Genomic DNA, 27,197 nt, shown 5'->3' with positions numbered 1-27,197 from the left:
AAGAGACCTCAGTCCTTAGAGCTGTGTCTGCACTGTGGAATGAGTGCCTTAGGCCTGATTTATACATATATTTCATCCCTTGATTACTGAAACATCCAGCAATTGGTCTGCGTGTGTGAGGGGGCTATCTCAGATCACACACCACCGGTAGGTGGAAGCCGTATGAGGAGAGACTGAAACTGTTCACCATCAATTAATAAGAAAATAAATTGTATTTGAGAAGCATCAAAGGGACGAGAACATTTCAGTGAAATTTTCATGAATGGGATGCAGGGTTTTGTTGTGCTTACCTTACTCTTCAGATACTTCTTGTTACACAGAGGAGGGCCAGAATCTCTTCTGTGCAGGATACAGAATAATGCGCTCAAGCTACAGGAAGCAAGATTTTGGCAGAACATCGGAAAAAACTTCCTAACTGTTAGAGCGATATGACAATGGAACCAATTCCCTAGGGAGGTGGTGGACTCTCCAACATTAGAGGAATTCAGGAGGCGGCTTGACAGCCACCTGTCCGGGGTGCTTTAAGTTAGATTCCTGCACAGAGCAGGGGGTTGGACTGGATGGCCTTATAGGCCCCTTCCAACTCTACGATTCTATGATTCTGTGGTCAAGGGATCATGGGAGTTGTAGTTCAACAACATTTGGGGACCCAGAGTTGAAGAACACTGAGATTCCAGACAAACACTGGGAGAAAAGCACAATATGATTATAACTTTTCTGTGTACATACTACTTGCAGGAACCACCAAGAAAAAATCATCATGTGGACATCAAACTCTCCACTGGAGCCAGAGGCATTAGAGTCAGTGGGGATTGTCTGGAAGGGGGGCTAAAGCAGCCTTCTCTAACCTGGCGCCGTTCCAGGTGTTGTGGACTATTGGCTGGGTCTGTTGGGAGTTGCACTCTGAAACATCTGGAATGGTGCCAGGTTAGAGAAGGGTGGGCCAGAGGCTCCCCACATTTCATCTGTCCCTCCATGTCCCACCCACAGCTATGTGACTTTGATTGCCACTTCTAAGACAACTTGGCCTTCTCTGTCGCCTCTTATTCCCAACAAAACTCTACTGCTGCAGAAATGATCATCAGTGCACTTCTGGGAAAATTTAATTCTAGGCGCCACCACATACCAGGATAGCAGTCGGCTCAGGATCAAGATTTCTGGGAGCTTGGCCTGGACAGAGCTGAGAATATATCTTTCATTGTTGGCTAACCGATATAACATCCTACAAAGTTCCAATATGCTCCTCAAAGTCTGGCTGGAATGGTTTTTCATCTCGTCTTAGAGCCTTTGGTTATGATTAGAACTGAGGTTTGCTGAAGTGCAAAGAGGATGTTTTTGGAGGGGTGGGGAGTGGGTCTCTAATTTTGTTCATCTCATCTTGTTGGTGCTGTCGGATTCTGCATCCACGTCCAACCTAGCCGTTGGTTCTTTTAAGGCTCTTCTCCCCTTGCCTTCCCATCCCACTCTCTCTGTTACTGTACAAACTGATCGTTTGCCTCCTGTTTCCGCGGCCTGGGAGGAGGTTCTGCAGATGTAGAAACTGGCAGCAGGGGTGGAGAGGAAACTGTTATCATGCCTGACCTCGTGACTGAACATCTATGTGTTGGAATCCTAGAATTCGGATTCGGTACCAAATTTTCCATTCATTCGCTTATTCTCAATTGTTGAGGATCAGATTTAAATGTAGCAAATTTCTGTGGCTAATTTTGAAAATGGACTTTTTAAAAAACAAACAAACCCACATCTAAAATATTGATTTTAAGACTGTATACACATTAAAGTACTGACACACACACATACCCCAAATGCCAACTGCTTCCTCCTTCTCTGCTACATCTGTGCATGGCAGAAGGGAGCTGTCTGCATCCCCATGGTGGTGCAGAGCAGAGAAGTTTCAAGTTCTCCACCAGGTCCAGTGCCACAATCACCATGAGCCTTGCTCCCTCCCAAAGCTCACTGAATGATAATCTGGTGAGTAAAAAGGGGGAATTGTTGGGCTGGGCAAAGAGGCTGAAAGCGCTCCACCTAGCCCACTGCCATGGTTGGGAGGAAAACCTGCTGGTGCACTGCCTTTTTGCCCCCACCCCCACTCGTGGTGATGCCAGATTGGGTTGTGAGGTCTGGCCGGCCACTGGTGAAGGCTTGGCAGGCTGGATCAATCCCATGGGCCGCCAGTTCACCACCCCTGTATTAAGCAAACATATCCATGGATGGAGATCCAGCAGACCTGGACAGATACAGTTCTGCTCCCTGTTGCACATAGATTCTCTGCATTCAGATGTTCATCTAACCAGGGGCTGGTTTCCCCCCCCCTGCCTTGCTGTTCCCAGTGCTTGGAGGAGACACTCACTGCTGCCTTCTCTCCTTGGCAGTCTTTTTCTCAGCAGGGTGATCACTGAACTTCACCTTGCCTCTGGCTCTGTCTGCACCATGCATTGAAAGCTATATCCTACCATAGCTTCCCCACCACCACCAAAGAATCCTGGGAACTGTAGTCTGTTGAGGGCTCTGAGAGTTGTTAGAAGACCCCGATTCCCCTCATGGAGCAACAGTTTCCAGAGTTCGCTGGGAAGAGGGATTGATTGTTAAACCATTCTGGGAACTGTTGCTCTGTGGGGGGAAGAGGGGTCTCCTAACAACTCTCAGAGCCCTCAACAGACTACAATTCCCAGGATTCTTTGGGGGAAGCCATGGCTGTTTAAAGTGGTATGATCCTGCTTTAAATGTACAGTGCAGAGGGGGCCTGTATTTCCGTTACCACTCCATTCCTCCTACAGATTCCTCATATCCTGCCATCTCTGTGCTGCTGAATGTTGACCCTTTGATGCGGAGACCCTGCTCCCTCTGTGTAGCACTTGGTGTGTTCTTGCCCCTACATGCACGCTTAGCAGTGGGGAGCAGGAGGTTCTGCACCAAGGAGCCCCCGCCCCCAGTTGGGGCTCATCCTGATGCTTCGTTATTGCAAGAGAGCAAAGCAAACGTGGGCTGATAGACTTGGTCTGGACCTGTCATTTGGAATGATCCAAAAGCTATTTTGGGGTGGAGAATTGTTTCAATCCCACATTGTAATTCAGGCTGCATCTGTGCCTTTTGAATTTTGAACAACGGGCAGTAAATTAGGAAACAACGTGAACCTCGGATAATGGAAGCCTCCCTTCCAGTTTCCCCCTCCATTGGCGGAAAAGCCAGTTTCCTCAGCACCAGGCTGCAAATCGGTTCTCCTGTCTGCTAATGTTGCCAGTGCTCTTGTCAAACAGGTGCGTGATCTTGCTGTGTGACTGTCTTGGACACCCAGGGTGCTTGTAACATCACTCTCAGCATCAAACCCTCCCCTCCTGACGCTTCTCTGCTTTTCCTTCTTTTGTTTCATTTTCCTTCCCGTGTCTTGTTTGTTTTGCTTCTGGAAAGAGTAAGCACCAGTTTATAAGGAATCACTCTCTTGGTTGCGGTGGCAAGGGAGAGCTGTCTTCAGGTGAAAGAGCAGGGAAGTTTTGAAATGCTCTGATTTTCCGTTTTTTAGGTCCAAAATGACTTTTTATTTTATTTTAACAAATTTGTACTTTGCTCTTCAAGACAAACCTTCTCAAAGCAGTTTCGGCTTCACAGGTATGCAGATAGACAAAACTAGAGCCACACTGTGTGGTGCAGTAGTTAGACTAGAACAGGGAAGTCCTGGGTTCAGATCCCCACTCAGTGATGAAACTCCGGCTGTGAGCATGCTCGTTGCCTACATCAAAGTGGTTCCACGGAGGGAGAACAGTTTGATCCGCCAATCATTTGCGAAAACTCTTTGAAGCGAATAAAAAAAAACCCCATACAAGCTGATCCCATCAGGTTTGACCAGTGTCGTGTGTCCCCGTTTTCAGGGGAAAAAAGGGGTAGATGCACTGGAACCGGCAGAACAGTGAGTGTGTCTTTACTCTCAGTGGGTGATCTTGAGCCAATTACTGTCTGTCTCCCACCCACAAGGCCAAGCTAAGCCAACCATTAGGCAGAGTGAGGCAGACCCCACAGATGGGGTGGGACAAGGAGCAGCAGCAGCCCCCCCCCACTAGCCATTCTTCTGATGGAAGCCAGAGTTGTGTCTGCCCTTCCTAGCACCGCTAATCTATTTGGATACTCTCAGGTGCAGTGGGGGATGATGGCCTGTCACCCGTTTGAAGTAAGTGTTAAGATTCTGTATTTGCAATGGGTCTGGGCAATACTTTGGCTCAGGCGCCAAAATGTCTTGGTCCGCTCCTGCCCAGCCTAACCTACCTCACAGGGTTGTACTGGAGATAAAATGGGATCGGCAGAAAAGATAATCATGTAGGCCACAAAAGAATGGGATACAAATGTCATAAATAAGACCACCATAATCCAAGCTGCCGCTTTTGCTCTGAAACTGGGCTGGTTTCCACTCTCAGCTATCGCTGTAGATATGCTAAGGGGTTTGAATGACACTGTACAGAAAATCTTGGCCAATAATAGCTTTCCATTTTTAGTGGGAGTTCAGGTTGTGTGGATCTCTAGGCGTTTTCTGCCTCTGTGGGCTATGCAACTTTTGTCACAAGGCAGGATCTGAGCCCCTGCTTTCAAAACCAGCCCCGCTGAACCTAATGCCCTCTCTGTGTTTTAGTTGACAACTCCCATCGGCTGTGCTGGTGTTGTCCTAAAAATCCAGAGGGCACCACATTGCAAAAAGCTGTTTTAAAAGACGTGTGTGTGTGTGTGGTGTGTTCGCAGGGGCAGAGCACCTGCTTTGCATGCAGGAGATCTCAGGTTCAGTCCCCAGCGGCATCTCCAGGTAGGGCTGGGAGGGATTCCCTGCTTGAAACCCTGGAGAGCCGCTGCCAATCAGTGTGGACAGTACTGGGCTAGATGGATCCAAGGGTCTGACTCAGTATGAAGCAGATTCCAGTGTTCCTAAGTTGTGCTTCCCAGGAAGGCATAAGAGAGCATTTTGCTGTCTCTGTTTTTTTGAGTAAAGCAATGGGGGGGGGTTGGTTTTCCCACGCAACAATTCTCTTCCCACCCCCACATCCAGCGGAGAGTGAAGAGTGGGCAAGCACTTTCCTTGACTCTTCTAAAGAACTGTTTGAACAAGGGCCGTTTTGCTCCTCTCCAGCGTTGAACAAGACAGCAGAAGGGAGGGACAGGCCAGGAGGAGACCGCTGGAGCAGGCACAGGCTTTTGCCTTTGTTGCTGAGGTGTGCCGGTGCCATGCGGGTTGCCCTCCTCCGTTCCTCTTTAGGGGCCCATGGCCTTTGAGACGGTAATGGATGCCATCAACACTGGTGGAGGGGGAACAGGGAGGCACTGGCACAGAAACCAGCATCCCTGCCCTCACAACAGAAATCCCCAGTTGGCACCGACCCTGGAAAACAAGAGGCCCCAGGAGTACCTGATGCTGCTGCATTTCAACAGCCAGGGATGTCCAAGAATATTTGGATGCTTCTGGATGAGGCTTGATTTGCAAATGGGTCATTGAATTGTTAGGGACTTAGAAAGCTGCCTTATACTGAGTCCATAGGTCCATTTTGCTCCATACTGCCTACACTGACTGGCAGTGGCTATCCAGGGTTTCAGGCAGGTGTCTCTCCCAGCCCTACCTGGAGATGATGGCGATTGAACTTGGGACCTTCTGCATGCAAGACAGATGCTCTACCATTCAGCTACAGCCCTTCCCCATATTGCAGATAGATAATCCTTCTTTAAAATCTTAACGGTTTAACAGGCACATCTGGATTAAGAGGGGGGGAGATACAGGCTATCATTTTGATGCCAAGAATGCATGGACACTGCAACATGCTTGCATGCATGAGGAGCACGCATCCCACTATAAACCCCTGTCTGGAGGTGCCCTATATGTTTATGACTGCTCTGTGGATGGGCAGAGCTGATGCTGTGTTGTGGTTAGAGTGTTGCACTGGGGCCAGGCATACCTGGGGCCAAATCCTTACTGGGCCAGGAAGTTCATTAAGTGGTTTTGGGCTGGTCACATTCTCTTAGCCTAACCTACTTAACAGGGTTGTTGTGAAGATAAAAAGGAGGGGGGAGGATGCATGCTCCCATGAGCTCCTTGGAGAAAAGGTGGGATAGATATGTATTGTAAAGCAGAGTAGAGTAAATAAATAAATACCCAGAGACAGAGAGAATCTGCCTGCTTGAAACAAGCACAGTCCTGCAGGACCACACTAAAGTGGCTGTCCAGATGCTCCTGGGAAGCCCAAATGCAATTACCCTCGCTGTTGTTGGTCCACAGCAAGTGGCATTCAGTGGTACACTGCCTCTGAACATGGAGGCTTCTCTTGATTCTCTTGCCTAACAGACTAAAAAAAATGGAAATGGACTGCCTTCAAGTCGATCCCAACTTATGGCGACCGTATGAATAGGGATTTCATGGTAAGCAGTATTCAGAGGTGGTTTACCATTGCCTTCCTCAGAGGCTGAGAGGCAGTGACTGGCCCAAGGTCACCCAGTGAGCTTCATGGCTGTGTGGAGATTCGAACCCTGGTCTCCCAGGTCGTAGTCCAACACCTGAACCACTACACCACACTGGGGATTCCCAACGTGGTGCCTGTGGGTAGCCGAGTGTCCTCTGACACCCTTCTTGGGGGGGGGGCACCAAGACTCCCAGCCCCTCCTAATGTTTTAAAAAGACTTATTTGGTGGTGGTGGGGAGTTCCCCTATTTATTTATTTTTATGTTGGGCAGCAGCTGGGATGCTGGAAAAGGAAATTGCGAGCCTTCCCACCCTCTTCCCTTCGTGTCCCCCAGAATGCTTCCAAGCCCCCCATGGGCTTAATAGGTAAGGAAAGGAAGAAGGCAGGGGCTGGAGGCTGGAGCTTTTCCTCCCAGCCTCCCAGTGAAACTGTGAAAAGGGTCCCCTGCCTGGTAAGTGTGTGTGTGGGGGGAGACACAGAGCAGTAAGGAGCAAGTTCTGTCCATTTGGGATTGGGAGGGGGGTGTTGTCTGTTTATCGTTTTGTTTGCTGTTATTTATTTCGTTTGCTTGCATTTATACTCTTTACTTATTTTATTTATAAAAGTATTTATATACCGCTCTCTCGCAAAACATCAGGGCAGCATACAGCAGCATAAAAACATTTAAAAGCAGTTACAAAACAATCATCAAAATGACTGGCTACTCAAAAAACACCCCCCTTTAAAGAGCTGCACAGCACAGAAAAGTCAAAAGTGAGGATGCCTGCAAAATCTCTTCTGGGAGAGCGTTCCATAGCATGGGACCGTCTATACCTCCTCCCAAAAGGCAGCTCAGCAGTGAAAAAATTTTTTTTATTTATTTATTTAAAATATTTCTATCCCGCCCTTCTACCCTATAATAGGGCACGCAGGGTGGCTTACAAAAATAAAATCAAACGTACATAATAAAATTGTAAACAGTAAAATCACAAAAACATTAAAATAAATTAAAATACAACTAAAAATACAATACTATATATATAGGCATAAAATCAGCGTCAGGCTCTGCCTTCAATCCCTCCCAAAGGCTCTCCGGAACAAGATCATTCTCCGAAGTCTCCGGAAAACCAACAGGGAGGGAGCAGAACGAACTTCTTTGGGTAGACTATTCCAAAGCTTGGGGGCCACAGCTGAAAAAGCTCTCTTAGATGTCAATCTAACATATTTCACTCCAGGCACGCAGAGAAGACCAGAGGCAGATGATCTTAAATCCTGGGCAGGTACATATGGGTGTAAGCGGTCCCTCAGGTACACTGGTCCAAGGCCGTTTAGGGCTTTAAGGGTCAGAACCAGCACTTTGAATTGGGCCCAGAGACAAATTGGAAGCCAATGCAGTCAATAAAGCACAGGGGTGATATGCGCCTTGCGCCATGCTCCAGATAACATTCTGGCTGCTGCATTTTGGACCACCTGCAATTTCCGAACTGTTTTCAAAGGCAGCCCCACATAGAGTGCGTTACAGTAATCAAGCCTCGATGTCACCAATGCACGTGTCACTGTGGCCAAGTCAACCGCCTCCAGGAACGGATGCCGCTGGTAGACCAGTTTGAGTTGGCCAAAAGCACTCTTGGCTACCGCAGCCACCTGATATTCAAGCAGCAGGGCAGGATCCAGGAGGACTCCCAAACTGCAGACCTGCTCCTTCAAGTGGAGTGCAACCCTGTCCAGAACAGGTTGTAACCCCATCCCTGATGCAGTTTTTCCCTTCACCAGCAATACTTCTGTCTTGTCTGGATTAAGTTTCCGTTTGTTAGTCCACACCCAGCCCTTCCCAGCCTCCAGGCACCGGTTTAGGATGAGCGCTCCCACCCTGCAATCAGGTGGTAGGGAGAGATAGAGCTGAGTGTCATCAGCATATTAATGACATTGTACTCCAAATCTCCTAATGACCTCTCCCAGCAGTTTCATATAAATGTTAAAGAGCATGGAAGACAGAATGAAACCTTGCAATATCCCACAGGCCAATGGCCAGGGGATCGAGCAGTAGTCTCCCAGCACCACTTTCTGGGTCCTTTCTGTCAGGTAGGACTGGAGCCACCGTAAAACAGTGCCTCCTAATCCCATCCCAGCTAGACAGTCCAGAAGGATACCATGGTCGATCGTATCGAAGGCCGCCGAGAGGTCCAGCAGCACCAACAGGGATACATTCCCCCTGTCTGATGCCCGGCGTAGGTCATCAAGCAGGGCGACCAAGGCAGTCACTGCCCCATAGCCAGGCCTGAAGCCTGATTGAAAAGGGTCTAGATAGTCCGATTCATCCAGGAAAACTTGGAGCTGAGCAGCCACTACCCTCTCAATCACCTTGCCCAGACAAGGTGGGCAATAATACAATAATAATAATTTTAAAAAACTTAAAGCAAAACTCATTAAAACTGCAGCCATTAATGCTTTCAGTTCAGAGTGGGGCCCGCAGACTATGTTCTAAAGGCGTCGGCAAACAAATATGTTCTAACAACATGCCTGAACATAGTGACAGTGAGTTTTGCCTGGGCTTTTTGTTTTGGGGTTGTTTTGCGGGTTGTTGTTTTTTTTTGCCGAAATTGCATTTGTTTGAAAGGGGGGAGCTGTATTCAGTTCTTGAGCAAGTTTTTTCTTTGCGACTTGGTGGGCTCCCTCAGCAGCAATTTTGTGGTAGTAGCCATGCCAGTTTCTCAGTTGGCCAAATTTGCTCCTCCCCAAAAGGTTGGAGACCCATGGTATATTAATTAATTTAATTAAATTTATATCCTGCCTTTCCTCCCAAGGAGCCCGTACTCTGTCATATGTACTTGGAATGCTAGGTGTTGAGTGCAACCACCACCGTTTGCCTGAAGCAATGTTGAAGATTTGTGCAAGTGTGAGGTTTGCAAACTCTTCTCTGTCCCCGCCTTCCGTTTTTGTATGTTTTATCAGGTCAAAGCCAAAGAGAGGAGCAGAGCCACTGCCATCACTGCAGTTGAGACACCAGTAACTTTTCTTTCCTCCTCTCTTTGAGCTATTTGCATCCTGATAGAAAAACCTTTAACTATGTACCTGAGCTTCCGTATTTCCTCCTCCCTCCTAAGCCATTTTCCTTTTGTGTCATGTCTTTTTTAAATTAAAAACTTGAGGACAGGGACTGTCTTGTTTTTATTGATTTGTAAGCCCCTCTGGGAGATATTTTTGGCTGAAGAGTGGGGTAAAGTTTCTTTAAATAAATTAATTAAAGGATAAGGAGGCACTATGTAGGCTTACTTTTCCCTTTCATTTGGAATAAGGAAGTGTGGTTTTGATGGTTCCCAGGGATGGAATGAAGCAATTGCCCAAACTGGGTGAGAATTCTGCATATCCACTGAGACCTGTTATGATGGTGGTTCTCTGCAGGAAAAAACCTTGTTTCACATTTATATTGTCTTCTGCTCTTGGCTTCTGTCTCAAATGGCAATATTTCAAGAGTGGTTTTCCTAAAGCCACTTAGTGACTGCTTTGTGGCTGAGATGAGATAGGCAGCAAGGCCTTTGCAGATCGTTGAAAGGTCACCTGGCCCAGGGAAGAAACAGAGGAGATATTGCAACTGGGCTGGCCATGGACCAGGGATGGAAATATCTGTCTGTTTCATTTCTCTCAGTTTCTTATTTTTCCAACATTAAATTCAGTTACACTTCTACAATGATCTGCATTTAAAAAAAAAAAAGTCCTCATGGAAATTCTCCACCATTTTAGTGTGAATTTCTCCAAATAAACACATTTTTGTAGGCGGTTTTGACAAAGGTACATATTTTTGCAAGCCATTTCTCATCATTTCATGATTTTTTTGCATGTTATTTTCACTTATGTATTCATTTTTATGAACACTTTCCCCTAAATATATGCATTTCTGTAATTGGCGAACTGCATTCCAAAATTCTATTAAATGCGAATTTCGAAGGATGGCTGTGTTTCGGTTCTCATATTGTTTCAGAAATTGCAGATTTGATAAGTTCTGCTTGAAATGAGAACTGAATCAAAATTCCCACCCATCGCTACCATGGATTCCCTTTGGTGGAGCTCTGAGCTCCTTGCTGCCTCTCAGCGTAAATCTGCCATCTGCAAAAAAGAAGCAGGGAGCCCTCCAGATGTCACTAGGCTGCATCTTCCATTGCCCCTGCTGACCGAGGCTGATGAGAGTTTACAGTCCAATGTCTGGAAGGGAGTGGTGGCACAGGTTAACCATCCCTGCCTTGCAGGGTTTGCTGTCAGGATGAAACCCCCCCCCCAAGCAAAGTTGTCCATGCTGCAGTGCAGGATATCAGTCAGACAATGAACACAATTGATCTGCCCAGATCCTCCTACACATCTTTGGCACCCAGGACTGTGTCAGTTCTAGAGCCAGTAATAAAATTCCGGCACCCGATGCAATATCCTAGAGCTTAGCAATTCAGGGCAGCCCTTGCGGTGTGTGTGTGTGTGCGTGACCTCAAAGTCCTGCCTTTTGGAAAGCGCAGCAGTGTTTCAGTTGCTTATGAGACCCAGCAAGGTGTGGTGCGCCTGTCTGTGAAACGGGATGCGGACTCAGCAAGTTGGAGAGTCCTGTGTGTTTCCTGTCTGGCGACAGCCCATCCATGGTCTTATCTAAGGCTCAGCTGCCAACTCAGATGTAGGCTGAGCGGTTTGGGAATGAAGAGAGGCCTCCAGCATGAAGTGGAAGCTTTCGTGGGGCTTTTGCTGGGCAGAGGGGAAGGCACATGGTGGAATTTGGGCAGCAATGAAGTGACGGTCCCAGCTTGTATTTGTCAAAAACTTGGGAAACAGCTGTAATTGTGATGAGTGGGTGGGTGATGAATAAGGGGGAGAAGTATTGTTTCATTTTATATGTTTTAAAAATGATGTCCTGCCTTTATACCTGACAGTGGCTAATGCGAAGATTAATCCCTAATAAACTGAATAAAATTATTTTTTTAAAGGCAGTGATGACTTAATAAAGGCTATGCAGGGAAGGACAATTATGGGAAATGCGCATACTTCCAGACCTTATAGTGTTAAAGATTTTAGACATGCAAACATAGAGCAATGTCTTTATATATGGTACCATTTAATGCTGCCTTTTGAAAAAGCCTGAGGCAACCAAATTGCAATGGCTGCAGCCATGTAATTGGACTTCAAAGGCACAAGTGGGCATAACCAAGCTGGTGGGCAGATTTAGCCTTCTCTGTATGCAAACTCAGAGTTGTCCACTCTTGGGATTTAATTAATAGGCCAAGTAGGGGGAATCTCAGCTTTCAGTTTTACAGCCTCTAACTTTCCAATGCCTTCTTCATAGATATCTGCTTCAAATTGGGTATAGCCTATACCAGGCATGAGGAACCTGTGGCCCTCCGGATGTAGTTGGACTCCAATTTGTATTAGCCCCGATGATGGGAGTTGTAGTCCGTTGGCGCCTGGAGGGCCACCTCAGGTCTATATGGAACAGGATTGTATCTACCCTGCTGCCTGGTCATCCTCAAGTGAGGGGTGACCACGGCAACGAGCTGTATGCTTTAATGCAAGCAGAGAGTGCTCGCTTGCATAGACCCAGCTAGTGCCATCTTTATCCATGCTAACTGATGTTTAAATGCTGGGTGCATCAGGCCACGTGCATTTGCGCCCTGTTCACAAGTGCTGTCCAAGAGATGGACGAGAGACATAGCAGGAACAGCCAGCGGCCAGGAGCATCTTCCACTAGTATAAATTATGTGCAATTTCAGATGGGGTGTGAAAAGTCCTGTGAATGCCCAGGAAAGCCTTCAAATACGAGCACAACATACACACCAATGCCACAGACACCAAAAGAGATGAAGATGAAAGAGACCCAAATGTTGGTTTTAACCTCATGAATGGTCTTTTTTTAAAAACAACAACAACGTATAATTCAGGGCAGGGCAGGGGAAGGGGAGGCGTTTGGAAGTTCTTGGCCCCAGCTGACAGTTCCAGCTGATGAGAGCTGAGAGAGTCGACGTTTCTGATTGCTGTTGGCAACCTGGCAGTGGGAGATTTGGAGCTCTAGAGAGCAGAAGAGGAACTGAAGCATGTGGGTTTGCTCACTCGCGTCTGTGTGAACGTGGCTACAGATAATAGCACTGTGAAGTCAGCAGCATTCTGCAGAACGCCTCACTTCCGAATGCCCATCCTCTAATTTCAAGGCAATTGGAAGGAAGTGTTGCTCCCCAGGTTGGTCCAGCAGAATTAGAGCACAGAACAAGTAGAAGAATCGGTTTCAATTATACCTTTTGAAATGAGACTTTTTAAGAAAAGGCATTCTTGCCTGCTCCCCAGGCCCAGTGGAAGCATCTCCTTATGAATGTAGGATCAAAGTGTCTAGTAGTGGGTTAAAAGTGGACTGTTCCAATTTTTTTCTCCATCTGCTGCATGAGCCACCTTTGATTCTCCTGAATGGTTTCGCCGAGGTGGGGGGGGGAGGATGGGAGGGAGGGAGAAAAACCCAGCGAGAGAAAGATGTCACAGTCTTTCATCTATCTGTCGTTTTAATTTTTCAGCCAGCGAGAGGAAGTGGCTCGTGAGCTCCCGACCAGAACAATGCTGAAGAGGAAGGGAGGGGAGAGGACCGGCCTACCAGCCAAAGTTTGAAAACAGGTGAACGGCAGAGGAGCGGAGGGGAAGGAAGAGATTTGTCACTGCTGTGGGGGAGGTGAGCAGAGGCGCCGGGAAGAGCCTCCTCTCGGCTCTCTGGAGGTGGATCCTGGCTGGGCAGCGGCTGAACCATGGCTACGAATTTCAACGACATTGTCAAACAGGGATACGTGAAAATGAAGAGCAGAAAATTGGGGGTAAGTGCAGGCAGATTCCTTGTTGTTTCCCAATGGCTCGTTGGCAGATGTGTGGCATTCTTTTGCGTCTTTGTAGACATGCGGGCAGGTGCAAACTGCGGAAAAAACGGTGGAAGCTGCCACTGCTTTTGTGTGGAAGAATTCTCGCTGGAGCGTTGCTCTCTCTGCCTGTTCCCCAGGCATCCCTTCCGAACGGACCGTCATTTGTGCGGGCTCTGCTAGCGTGGGCTGGTGATGGAGGGCTGGCGGAGATGCCAGTTGCTGGTCAGTGCTGGCATTGCTGTGGTGGACATGGCATCCCTGGAGTTACTGACTCGAGGGTTTGGAAGGGGCTCTGCGTTTTTAGCTGTGAGGATTTCCTTCCAGGACGCAACCTGGTTGTAGAGCTTGAAGCTGATTATTTTTAAAGAAACACAGCTCTGTGTCTTTGTGTATGCGTAAATATAGTACGAATTAACTCTTCCCGGCTGTGTGGACAGTTTTTGGTTCCCTGTTTTTAGATGCTTCGGTGGCACTCCCTTCCCCCGAGACGCCTCTGAGCCTGTGGCTGAACAGCTTATGCAAGCGTAGGCAGACCTTTTTCTTGGCTGGGCAAAATCAGCATCGGCAGGCTTTATAATTATTTTTTTGCATTGTTTGCATTTTTTTATCTGTGTGTAAATATGATTTTGGTTGGCTGTTTCACACACATTTTAATGATTTAGCTTTCGCCATATTCCTTTACGAAGAGGAGGACTAGGATTCGGAGAGGGGGAAATGAATATGGTTGGAAATAGGCATTGAGATTTTCCTCATTCTGTCTGGACCCCTCAGCTGCAGAGTCATGTTGTAGGTGCATTCTCAGTGAGCTGAGCTCCTCTGGCCCACATGAGCAGGACCAACTCAGACACTGTCTGGTCCTTGATGTGAGCATAGCCACCCTCAGTCAGCAAGATCTCTCTCTCTCTCTCTCTCTCTCTCTCTCTCTCTTTCTCTCTCTCTCTCTAAATGAAGAACAAGCACTGCCCCTTTCTCTTTGCCAGCCACCTTTTATTGGCAGGGCGTTTTAAACTCCACGCTAGAGATCTCTAGGTTGCATGTAAAGGAAACCCACGTTTTCTGCTTGGAATAAATATTTTCAGGAGAACGTCTATCCTCTGTATACAGAGTTCCGAGGCTTTTGTCAAATATGGTGGAGTGTGAAAAGTCCTCTGAGCACCCAGGAATTTTGAAATATGGGACTCTTTGAAGCAGCCTTCCACAGCCCTGGGCCCCCAAATGCTGTGGGACTACACATCCCGTCACTCCTGCCCGGGGCCGAGGGGAAAGGGCTGTAGCTCAGGGGTCGAGCATCCACCTTGCATGTAGAAGGTCCCAATCTCAATCCCCGCCATCTCCAGGTGGGGTTGGAGGAGACGCCCCGTCTCACTCCATGGAGAGCTGCTGCCAGTCAGCGCAGACAGTACTGAGCTAGCTTGACCAATAATGTGACTCGGTACAAAGCAACCTCCAGTGTCCTGAACGACACCCAGAGGGCTAGGGGTTCTCCACCTCTGCTTCCAAATGTGCTGTCGCCTCACTGATTCCCTGTTCTTTGTTTTCCTTTCCTTTGCTGAGAGTACAAGGGTTAGGGTGTTTCCAGATGAATTATCTTTTTTGTTCCATTCCACATCTGTGTTTCTGGTATCTAGAGTCGGACGCCTCTGGCCCTAGTCAAGGCTGTTCCACCTGAGCCAACGGCACAACGGCTGCCCACGGGCTGGCCATGCCGCACTGCTGTGTGGGTGTTCCAGCTCTGGCAGGGATGGCTGCCCCACAGTGTTGGCATCTGTAGTTCAGCTCCAACTAACTGAATGGGCATTCATTGGCCTACACATATGCCTGAACTTCCTGCCCCCAAGGCAGGCCTGTCTGCTTGCCACATTCCCCTACGTGACTTGCTCAACTAAAGCCACCAAGTGCCGCTAACACAAGTCCAGCACGCTGCAGAAAAGTGCCTGCTGTGACAGTGGCCCAAAATGTCTCAGGGAAGTGGTCCCTGCCATGCCATGGTAGAACCAGTGTGGTGTAATGGTTAGAGTGCAAGACTGCGGTTGGGGAGGCCCGGGTTCAAAGCCTCACTCGGCTTGAAGCTCACTGGGTGAATTGAGTCACTATCGTCCGTAACGAGGGCATGACAATTTCCCCTGTCCCCTCCCAGTGAGTGTCTTGGGGCTGGAACCAGTGAAACCTTGATGTGGGGAAAAGGAGGACTGTGTACGCTGTCCTGATCTTCTTGGAGGAAGGACAGGATTTATGGCATGCAAATGCAGTAAATAAATGAACATTCCACAGAAAGGTAAAACCCAGCCCAGTGTCACTGGCCAGTGTGACCAACAGAAGGAGGAATTCCTTCACAATCCACACTGCAAATGTCAGATAGATTGTGAGTCTGCTTGGAATTTGAGTACATCTGATTGTATCTTTGGGGGGTTTGACAGAAAAGTGAGATAAAAGTGCTAAATCATCATCATCATCAGTCCCTAGTACCAGCTGGTGAGGGTGGTGGGCTGAGAAGTCAGAGACCACCGTCTTGCAACTCCTGCTGGGAAAGGTGCTTTTCCCTGATCAGCACCATTGACTTCTTCCTTTCCAGCACCTATTACTGCTTATCGAGAAATCAGTCTCCCAGAAGGATGCTGGGGTGGTGGGGAATATCCACACAGCAATTGCATTGGATCAGGGGTGGCTCAACCCCAGTTCGGGGGCCTGATCCAGCCTCCCAAGCCCATTTTTCTGGGCCTCGCCAATTTTGCCAGCAGCAGCAGCAGCAGTGAAAAAAGGGAGCGGTACAAGAATGGAACCAATGAACCAGGGAGCTGGTGGGCTCTCCCAACACTGGAGCCTTCAAGAGACAGGCCCAGCTTCGCAGTCTCAATGCGTGGATGAGACGATGGTGTCGGGTGGAAGGGTTTGGATTTGTTAGGCACTGGGGAACATTTTGGGACAAGCCGGGCCTGTACAAAAGGGACGGGCTCCACTTGAACCAGAATGGAACCAGACTGCTGGCACTTAAAATTAAAAAGGTGGCAGAGCAGCTTTTAAACTGACTGAGGGGGGAAACCCGACAGGAGCTGAGAAAGGTCCGGTTCGGAATAAACCTCCCCCCTGGGATAAAAACCAAAGAAATGATGAAATTTTAAAAGGGGTAGGCCTAGAAGTAGGCATTGTGAGAGCAGGGGCACAGGATATAAATTCAGAAGAGCAAAATTACCACAGGCCTAACCACAAGTGCCAAAGACACTTGAAGAGAGACACTGCTTACAAGTGCCTGTACGCTAATGCTAGGAGCCTGCGAACCAAGATGGGAGAACTGGAGTGCTTGGTGTTAGAGAAGAGCATTGATATATTGAGCATAACCGAGACCTGGTGGAATGGAGAAAACCAGTGGGATACGGTTATCCCTGGATATAAACTATATCGGAAGGACAGGGAAGGACGTATTGGTGGCGGAGTCGCTCTATACGTGAAAGAAGTCATTGAATCCAGCAAGCTCGAAACCCCAAAAGAGGCAGACTCCTCCACAGAATCGTTGTGGGTGGTGATACCATGCCCCAGGAGGGACTTAATACTGGGAACGATCTATCGTCCCCCTGATCAAAATGCTCAGGGAGACCTTGAGATGAGATATGAAATTCAGGAAGCATCCAAACTAGGAAACGTGGTAGTAATGGGTGACTTCAACTACTCGGACATAGACTGGCTGCGTATGTGTTCCAGTCATGACAAAGAAGCAAAGTTTCTAGATATTCTAAATGACTATTCCCTAGACCAGTTGGTCATGGAACCGACCAGAGGGACGGCAACCCTGGACTTAATCCTCAGTGGGGACCGGGACCTGGTGTGAGATGTAAGTGTTGTTGAACCGATTGGGAGCAGTGACCACAGTGCTATTAAATTAAACATACATGTAACTGGCCAATTGCCAAGAAAATCCAACACGGTCACATTTGACTTCAAAAGAGGAAACTTCACAAAAATGAGGGGATTGGTAAAAAGAAAGCTGAAAAACAAAGTCCAGAGGGTCACATCACTCAAAAATGCTTGGAAGTTGTTTAAAAACACTATATTAGAAGCTCAACTGGAGTGCATCGGGACAGAAGAGCTACCTTTTTAATCCATTAAACTAAAGCAAATAAGCCCCATGTGTAAAGCCAGCCTCTCTCTCTCTCTCTCTCTCCCTCTCTCTCTTTCATCCTGGGCTCTGTGAATTGCTACCTCTGACAGGTGGCATATGTACTGTAGTTCTCTCCCTCACCATTTCAGCAGGTCAGGTTAAGAAGGTTGACCCTTGAGCTTTCTGGCTGTGAGGATTGGGGGATCAACACCTATCCGCCACGCCTCCCTGGTTATTACCAACGGCATGTTGTGATTTCATGGATCGCCTCACTGAATGGATTTCATGCATCCCATCACACATGGGGCGGCATCATCTTAAGAGCCTTCTTCAGCCTGAGGGCCACAATCCCTTCTGGGCCACATGCCAGTGGTGGGCAGGGCCTGAGGCAAAAGTGCGCAGGTCAAAGGATGGGAGGAATCGTTAAGGATGAGGAGGAATTTGATTCAGTTCACATTTAAAGGCAAATCTATCAAATTCACACTCTCCAAAACAATGAGAGCTGAAACATCCTTTGTTGAACTTATCCAAATTTTGTGATATAGTTCTCCAAATAACCAATGTTTGCAATAAATAAATAAATCATATATTCGGGGAAGGTGTGCATCAAAATGACCATATTTGTGAAAATAATAGCACATCATATGTTGTGAACCGCCCAGAGAGCTTCGGCTATGGGGCGGTATAGAAATATAATTAATAAATAATAAATAAATAAATTAGGCAATTGTCTTTCAAAACTGTGTGCATTAGTCAAAACAGCATACAAAAATGTGTTTGTAGGGTCGGGGCCTGGGAATTGGGTGTGGCCTAGTGAGAGCCCCAAAGGCTGGACAGAGAGGCCTGGAGGGCCGCATTTGGTAAACTCTTCACTGAACAGCCACCGCATTTTAAGGATGGACAGCCCCTTGCCCTCTTGTGACTACTTAAGCTGCTGTGCCTCCTTGATTGATGGCATACAAAGATGCTTCCCTCCCTCTGAGTTCAGCCATTTCATGTCAAAACAAAGGCTAAGGAGAAATCCCCACAAGAAAAAAAAATATGGTGCAAGGTTAGCGATGGGCCAAAAACCAGTAGCAAATGTATGTACTGTAGGGGTGTCCTGAAGCTTCAAGAGAAAGCTCTATGGAGGCACATACTCAGAAGTACCAGGGTAGGAGCTTCCCTTTCCTTCCTTCCTTCCTTCCTTCCTTCCTTCCTTCCTTCCTTCCTTCCATTTGTCCTCCACAGGAACATTATGGGTACCCTCCTGGCTTTTATTGCAAGTGTATTCTGCAACATGTTATTGGCACAATAAAAGTGCATGAGTGGTGGATTAGTTGTTCTGCAATGCTTCCCCAATGCTATCACATTATTGCTGTCCAGAGGGGCTATAGTGCAAACAAGCCAAAACACACACACACCTAGAACATTTGTGGTCTGAAAAATTATGGGATTTCAGCAGGAACGTAGAGGATATGCACTGACTGGAAATGAAGCAGCATGGATGCCGCAAAATGTCTGCAGGAGCAAATAGTATTGGTGGCATATGACAGCCCCAACAGGATCATGAGGACAAAACATCATGAATGCACAATTAAAAAGGCTGTCTGGAGGGGCCCTACGGTATCCATTTCAACACAACAGAGTGGATATTGTTGCTTATGCAATTAGTACATATAGTGGAATTAGTCACAGGCCAGGGGTTGGGATAACAGAAAATGCATGATGACTGACCACTGCTCTTCCATTATTTGTTCCTGTTATTTGCCACAGGAGAAGGAAAGGATAAAGTTGGTTTATTACCAAAGGCAGGGATGGAGAACCAGCTGTCCTCCACATGTTGTTGTACTCCAACTTCAACAAGCCTCATCCAACATCGCCAAGGGTCAGGGAAGATGAGAACTGCAGTCCAGCAAACATCTGGAGAGCCTCAGATTTCCCATCCCTGCTGCAAGGCATAATATGCACATTTTTATTTTGTCTGAAATCTGGAAGAACAACTACTACTACTGGCAATCAGTCGTGACTGAGTAAGATTGTCTTCCAAACTAAGCCTGGTTGGAAGACGCCTGTGCGTGAATTTGATTATGTGGGGAGATTGGCGCACAATGATCAACACACAATCTTGACAGAAAAAGGCTTTGATCCAATGGCATGGGATACCACAACCAGGAGACCTGGTGAAATGGAGAAAACCAGTGGGATACGGTTATCCCTGGATATAAACTATATCAGAAGGACAGGGAAGGACATATTGGTGGCAGAGTCGCTCTATACGTGAAAGAAGGCATTGAATCCAGCAAGCTCGAAACCCCAAAAGAGGTGGACTCCTCCACAGAATTGTTGTGGGTGGTGATACCATGCCCCAGGAGGGATTTAATACTGGGAACGATCTATCGTCCCCCTGATCAAAATGCTCAGGGAGACCTTGAGATGAGATATGAAATTGAGGAAGCATCCAAACTAGGAAATGTGGTAGTAATGGGTGACTTCAACTACCCGGACATAGACCGGCCACATATGTGTTCCAGTCACGACAAAGAAGCAAAATTTCTAGATATTCTAAATGACTATGCTCTAGACCAGTTGGTCATGGAACCGACCAGAGGGACGGCAACCCTGGACTTAATCCTCAGTGGGGACCGGGACCTGGTGCGAGATGTAAGTGTTGTTGAACCGATTGGGAGCAGTGACCATAGTGCTATTAAATTAAACATACATGTAAATGGCCATTCGCCAAGAAAATCCAACACGGTCACATTTGACGTCAAAAGAGGAAACTTCACAAAAATGAGGGGATTGGTAAAAAGAAAGCTGAAAAACAAAGTCCAGAGGGTCACATCACTCGAAAATGCTTGGAAGTTGTTTAAAAACACTATATTAGAAGCTCAACTGGAGTGCATACCGCAGATCAGAAAAGGTACCGCCAGGGCCAAGAAGATGCCAGCATGGTTAACGAGCAAAGTCAAGGAAGCTCTTAGAGGCAAAAAGTCTTCCTTCAGAAAATGGAAGTCTTGTCCGAATGAAGAAAATAAAAAAGAACACAAACTCTGGCAAAAGAAATGCAAGAAGACAATAAGGGATGCTAAAAAAGAATTTGAGGAGCACATTGCTAAGAACATAAAAACCAACAACAAAAAATTCTATAAATACATTCAAAGCAGGAGACCATCTAGGGAGACAATTGGACCCTTGGATGGTAAGGGAGTCAAAGGTGTACTAAAGAACGATCAGGAGATTGCAGAGAAGCTAAATGAATTCTTTGCATCTGTCTTCACAGTGGAAGATATAGGGCAGATCCCTGAACCTGAACTAACATTTGCAGGAAGGGATTCTGAGGAACTGAGACAAATAGTGGTAACGAGAGAGGAAGTTCTAAGCTTAATGGACAATATAAAAACTGACAAATCACCGTGCCCGGATGGCATCCACCCGAGAGTTCTCAAAGAACTCAAATGTGAAATTGCTGATCTGCTAACTAAAATATGTAACTTGTCCCTTGGGTCCTCCTCCGTGCCTGAGGACTGGAAAGTGGCAAATGTAACGCCAATCTTCAAAAAGGGATCCAGAGGGGATTCCGGAAATTACAGGCCACCTAGCTTAACTTCTGTCCTTGGAAAACTGGTAGAAAGTATTATTAAAGCTAGATTAACTAAGCACATAGAAGAACAAGCCTTGCTGAAGCAGAGCCAGCATGGCTTCTGCAAGGGAAAGTCCTGTCTCAGTAACCTATTAGAATTCTTTGAGAGTGTCAACAAGCATATAGATAGAGGTGATCCAGTGGACATAGTGTACTTAGACTTTCAAAAAGCGTTTGACAAGGTACCTCACCAAAGGCTTCTGAGGAAGCTTAGCAGTCATGGAATAAGAGGAGAGGTCCTCTTGTGGATAAGGAATTGGTTAAGAAGCAGAAAGCAGAGAGTAGGAATAAACGGACAGTTCTCCCAATGGAGGGCTGTAGAAAGTGGAGTCCCTCAAGGATCGGTATTGGGACCTGTACTTTTCAACTTGTTCATTAATGACCTAGAATTAGGAGTGAGCAGTGAAGTGGCCAAGTTTGCTGATGACACTAAATTGTTCAGGGTTGTTAAAACAAAAAGGGATTGCGAAGAGCTCCAAAAAGACCTCTCCAAACTGAGTGAATGGGCAGAAAAATGGCAAATGCAATTCAATATAAACAAGTGTAAAATTATGCATATCGGAGCAAAAAATCTTAATTTCACATATACGCTCATGGGGTCTGAACTGGCGGTGACCGACCAGGAGAGAGACCTCGGGGTTGTAGTGGACAGCACGATGAAAATGTCGACCCAGTGTGCGGCAGCTGTGAAAAAGGCAAATTCCATGCTAGCGATAATTAGGAAAGGTATTGAAAATAAAACAGCCGATATCATAATGCCGTTGTATAAATCTATGGTGCGGCCGCATTTGGAATACTGTGTACAGTTCTGGTCGCCTCATCTCAAAAAGGATATTATAGAGTTGGAAAAGGTTCAGAAGAGGGCAACCAGAATGATCAAGGGGATGGAGCGACTCCCTTACGAGGAAAGGTTGCAGCATTTGGGGCTTTTTAGTTTAGAGAAAAGGCGGGTCAGAGGAGACATGATAGAAGTGTATAAAATTATGCATGGCATTGAGAAAGTGGATAGAGAAAAGTTCTTCTCCCTCTCTCATAATACTGGAACTCGTGGACATTCAAAGAAGCTGAATGTTGGAAGATTCAGGACAGACAAAAGGAAGTACTTCTTTACTCAGCGCATAGTTAAACTATGGAATTTGCTCCCACAAGATGCAGTAATGGCCACCAGCTTGGACGGCTTTAAAAGAAGATTAGACAAATTCATGGAGGACAGGGCTATCAATGGCTACTAGCCGTGATGGCTGTGCTCTGCCACCCTAGTCAGAGGCAGCATGCTTCTGAAAACCAGTTGCCGGAAGCCTCAGGAGGGGAGAGTGTTCTTGCACTCGGGTCCTGCTTGCGGGCTTCCCCCAGGCACCTGGTTGGCCACTGTGAGAACAGGATGCTGGACTAGATGGGCCACTGGCCTGATCCAGCAGGCTCTTCTTATGTTCTTATGTTCTTAACAGGCAGCTGGACAGCCACCTGTCGGGTATGCTTTAATTTGGATTCCTGCATTGAGCAGGGGGCTGGACTCGATGGCCTTAGAGGCCCCTTCCAACTCTGTGATGCTATGATTCTGTGGAATGGGAGAGGGGGATGGGTGCCTTTGTGTGAATCTGCCTCTGTGTGTGTATGTGTGAGAGATATGTGCTGCTGCCCCCCCCGAGGGTTGGCCAAGGGAGAATACAGCCCAGCCCCCAGGTCAAAAAGGGCTAGTTACCCTGTGTTAGATTCTAAGCCCCAGAGGAAGGGCGACTGTGAAGAAATTAAGCACATATTGTTGAGGGGGGCAACTGCTTTCTGGCTGATTCACACAATTCTTTTTGCCCCCGTATATGAGAAATTCTGGCATACGCTCGGAGGAGAAACATAATGTGTCAATGTGTTAGACCCTGCTTTTTAAAAAGTTTGTTTATTATTTATTTATTTTGAAATATTTCTATCCCGCCCTTCTACCCTATAATAGGGCACTCGGGGCGGCTTACAAAAATAAAATCAAACACATACACAATAAAATTGTAAACAGTAAAATCACAAAAACATTAAAATAAATCAAAATACATAAAGTACAATTAAAATACATTGAGAGGTACTAAAGGGGACTACAAGGGTAAAATTTAACATAGAAGGCATAAAACCATAAAATCAGTGTCAGGCTCTACCTTCAGTCCCTCCCTCAGTTGAGGGCAAGGCATAAGAAACGGCAGGACTGGGAGCCATTGAGCAAACCTGAGGTTGCAGGAGGCAGAGGTGACCTTCCTTCCAGACTTCAACTGGTGCTGGATCCCAACTCCCATCAGCCCCAGCAGGCATGGACAGTGTTGTGGGATGAGTGATTTAAAGTTCAACAACAACTGGAGGCACCAGGTTCCCCATCGCTGAGTAAAAAGAGGAGAACCTTGACCCATTCAGGCCTGTTGCTGTAAAGAAGCTTCCTGGCTGCACTCCTTGCGCTTTCCCTCATCCTTGCCTGGTATTCCCTTATGTTGCTGGTTCAAGACCCGCTTGCAGGCTCAAGACGTGTTGGAATCAGCAGGTCGTGGGTACAGATGGCAGCAATTCCTGTTGTTGTGGCAGGATGAAAACACACCGCGGGGATCACAGAAATTGCCGCCAGCTGTGTCCACGAGCAGCCCCTGCTCCCCTGCAAGCCCCACCCCCAACACCCCCATTCATGCGACCCCCCACGCTCGGTCTGGGCCCTGGAACCGGATCCCCCTTTTTCAGGGTATGTGATCACGGACACTGAGTCACAAGGAGAATAGTGTGCCAGGAGCAAATCCACAAGATGACCCGGTGGTTCCCATGCCCCTCCAGCGGGAGAATGTTGGATTGCCATCTTTTGACTCTGAAGACTGCATCACAAAAGCCCCAGTACAACCAGAGCCTGCCCCACTCTGTAAGAGTAAAAGACTTCTGAAGTGGGCTGAAGAGGTACCTTTCTGTGAAGGCGGAGCCTACAGTTGAGACTGAACTGCCGCTCCTGTACAAGGCTCAGTTGAAGGTTGACTGTTGCTGAAGCAACATCACCACTGTGCTCTCTTAGATCGCAGCCTGAGCCCTGCACAAGGCTTTGCCTTGGATGAGGTCAGTCCTTGTGTCATAGCCTTAACCCTTACCTGTGTTGAATGGGAAAGGTCTGCAGGGGCCTTTACTTGTGCTTGCTTGAATGCGCGTAGGACCCTCACTGAGATATCTTGATGAAGCAATGTTCCTGACCACTTGGAGGGGTTTGCTTGCATTCAAGCAAAATGAGCAAAAGTCCCCTGCAGACCTTCCCAGCACAACATGGGGCAAAGTTCAGGGGCGGAATGAGGAGTGAGGAAGCTGCGGGTGGGGCTTGGGGGTACATCCTTGCCCCTCTCCACACTTCTTTATTATTTATTTATTTATTGAATTTCTGTCCCACCTTTCCTCCCAGAAGGAGCCCAGGGCGGCAAACAAAAGCACTTTAAAACATCTTAAAAACAAAGGACTTTAAAACATATTAAAACAAAACATCTTTTAAAACAACAGCTTTAAAAACATTTTAAAAAGCAATTCCAACACAGATGCAAACTGGGATAAGGGCTCTACTTAAAAGCATTATGCATGTTCAGGCAACTACCTGAACACATTTCATGCATTGGAGGACCACTGCATTTAGAAAATATTTATCTGCATGTAGGTGAAGGGAGAAGGGGAAAGGTACTGTGCAAGCCAGCTTGGGTCACCAGAGTTGACAGGCCCAACAAGCCCTTCATGTATGGCCCCCTCTCTGCTCTATACCCAGGGAGTGCTGTGTTTGATTCCACACTCAACCCTGGACCAAATTTAAGATACTGCTTTAAAAAGGCTTTAGACAAATCCATGGCTACAAGTCACAATGGCTTGTGTTCTGCCACCACTGGCAGAGGTGGCATGCCTCTGAATACCAGCTGATGGGAATCACAAGTGAGTCTTGAGTGCTTCTGCAGTCAGGGTCTTCTTGCAGGCTTCCCATATTGAATGAACATCTGTTTGACCGTTGTGAAAACAGAGTGCTGGACTAAATGGGCCTGTGATGTCCCTGTATATATGACTGTAAATATGGTAAGTGCGGGTTTATTAGAGTGTATATGGTAGGTGGACTGAGTGAGAGGGGGGAGTACATGGGCTGGAATGCTGGAGAACGTTGTATTATGATTGGCTGAGCGTTTGAGTGTCTGAAGGTATAAATGAGAGGATGACAGTTGGTTGAGAGTTCTGTTGGTGGGAGTTCTGAGGGAGGCTGTTGGTTGGTTTTGTGGGTTGGATTGGATTAGGTGGGTAGTGAGGCAGGTTATTGACGACTAGTAACATAAAGAGTAACGCATCGGATGACACCATACGCTTGTTAAACTATACCTTTAAGTAACCCTGAGAGCTATTCTGCTAAGGGCGGTATATAAATTGAAATAAATAAATAAATAAATAATCTTGTTATTCCTGTGTATATAAATAAATATTTCTTGGTTTACCTAAGCGCCTGATCCTTGGCTGGGTTTATACAGACCAGAAGGTTGGGCAGGGCATGTACCAAGGTTGGGAAACAGCATCAACGATGGCAGTGGTGAAGAGATAGTGTAACATCATCAGGTATCCAGAGCAACCCAGGGCTGTATGCTTTATAGCAGTGGTTCTCAAACTTTTTTGTTTCGCGGCGCACTGTAAAACATAAAAAATTTCTGGCGCACTTTGTGTACAAAATTAGAAATATATTAATATATATTAATATATTTTAAACTATGAATAAAAATAAACTATAGAAAACTATTACTTACCCTATACAAATGGGTTTCTTCTCATTTTTAAAATATACTTTCATAATATTTCAGGCACGCCTAGCCTCCTCTTATGGTGCACCAGTGTGTCTGGGTGCACCGTTTGAGAATCACTGCTTTATAGGCACAAAGATACAGGGGGGTTGTGGCCTGCAAGTGCACCCAGACACAAAGTATCAATAGGCCTGGAGGAGACTAAGGCAAAGTCTCAAGGCAATATTGAATTACTGGGAGTGACTGGTGGTGCTGCCTAGCAGTGGGATCTTGAGAGATCTTTGCTAGAGCCTGTGAGAGAACCATTTAAAAACCAGGACCCTGAGGTGGGACCGTGACAAGGCGGTAGCCACAGACGGGATCCTAGCAGGTGGTGGCCTGAGGTGGGATCCTGACAGGAAGGGGCCTGACAGGGGCCCCTTTCGTCTGATCCAGCAGGACTTTTCACATATTCTTAAATGGCTCTAAAGGGGCCTTCCAGGTGACTGCACCTAGATTATGCAGCCCCTTACCTCGAGAAGTTTGGTTGGCCCTCTCTCTCACAGTCTTTGTTTGGCCACAAAATACCATTTCATTCTGGCAGGATTTTACAGCATGGCACATCTTCATGATTTTATGTTTGGTTTTAACTGCTGGTCTCATCTCTTTGGTTGATTTGTTTTATATTGTTGTTTCTTTAAAAAACGACATTGTAATTTTAAATGTTTGTAAGCCACCCTAAGTGGTGCATTTGCAAACAGAAGGGTTGGGTAGATTTTTAAAAAAAGAAGTAGAATAAGATAGCCAGCTTTGTGGAAGAAGGAAGGTCTGCTGTTGGCTGCCAGTCATGATAGTACAGACCCTCTTAGACCCAGCTGCAGTGTAGAAAAGTTCTACGAGAAGGTTGTTGCCTTCAGACCTGCCTTGTGGGTTTTCTGGAGGCATCTGGTTGGACAGTGTAGCACAGGGTGGTCCATGAAGGGCATATGGGGCACTGTTCCCCACCTGCCTGCCTTCTCACATACAACCAGTCCAGGGGAAGGCACTGGCTGTCACCTTCATCCTCCTTAATATCAGTATATCAGTGTTGCCCTTATAGAACTCAGCAGGGAGGAGGACGGGAACAAAACTAGAATTGCTACCATCTTATCAAGAGGTCTGTACCACACAACATAGGGAGCGGACCTTTAGTGCTGTGGCACTAACCCTTTGGAATTCCCTCTCCTTAAATATTAGACAGGCACAATCTCTGTTCTTATTGGTGCTTGTTGAAGACCTTCCTCTTTCAAGAAGCCTTTTAGGTAGAGACCTTATCCCAGTCTGCGTCTGTACTGGAATTGCTTTTTAATATGTTTTAAAGCTTTTTTTTAAAAAAAAAGATGTTTTAAAAGTGTGTGTGTGTGTGTTTATACATACATACATACAAGGGATGGGGAGAAATTAGATTCAGTTCTCATTTAAAACAAGATGTTTTCCAAG

General features: G+C 46.8%; 1 protein-coding gene across 4 annotated transcripts in view; it reads left to right on the top strand.

Annotated features, from left to right (window-relative positions):
- Positions 1-27,197, top strand: part of DOK4 (docking protein 4) — an 89,374-nt gene that overhangs the window by 18,431 nt on the left and 43,746 nt on the right. For 2 of the 4 annotated variants that reach the window (XM_061593773.1, XM_061593769.1), the window contains exon 2: positions 12,935-13,225. In XM_061593773.1, the coding sequence (XP_061449757.1) occupies positions 13,160-13,225 (66 nt within the window). In that variant the 5' untranslated portion in view covers positions 12,935-13,159. Of the gene's footprint in view, positions 1-12,436; positions 12,469-12,874; positions 13,226-27,197 lie in introns of those variants that run through there. The other 2 variants (XM_061593771.1, XM_061593770.1) reach the window with 2 other exon arrangements.

Source organism: Rhineura floridana, chromosome 13 (assembly GCF_030035675.1).
Source record: "Rhineura floridana isolate rRhiFlo1 chromosome 13, rRhiFlo1.hap2, whole genome shotgun sequence".
NCBI lineage: Eukaryota > Metazoa > Chordata > Lepidosauria > Squamata > Rhineuridae > Rhineura > Rhineura floridana.
The sequence above is the reverse complement of the archived record's forward strand: the minus strand, read 5'-3'. Positions and strand labels throughout refer to the sequence as shown.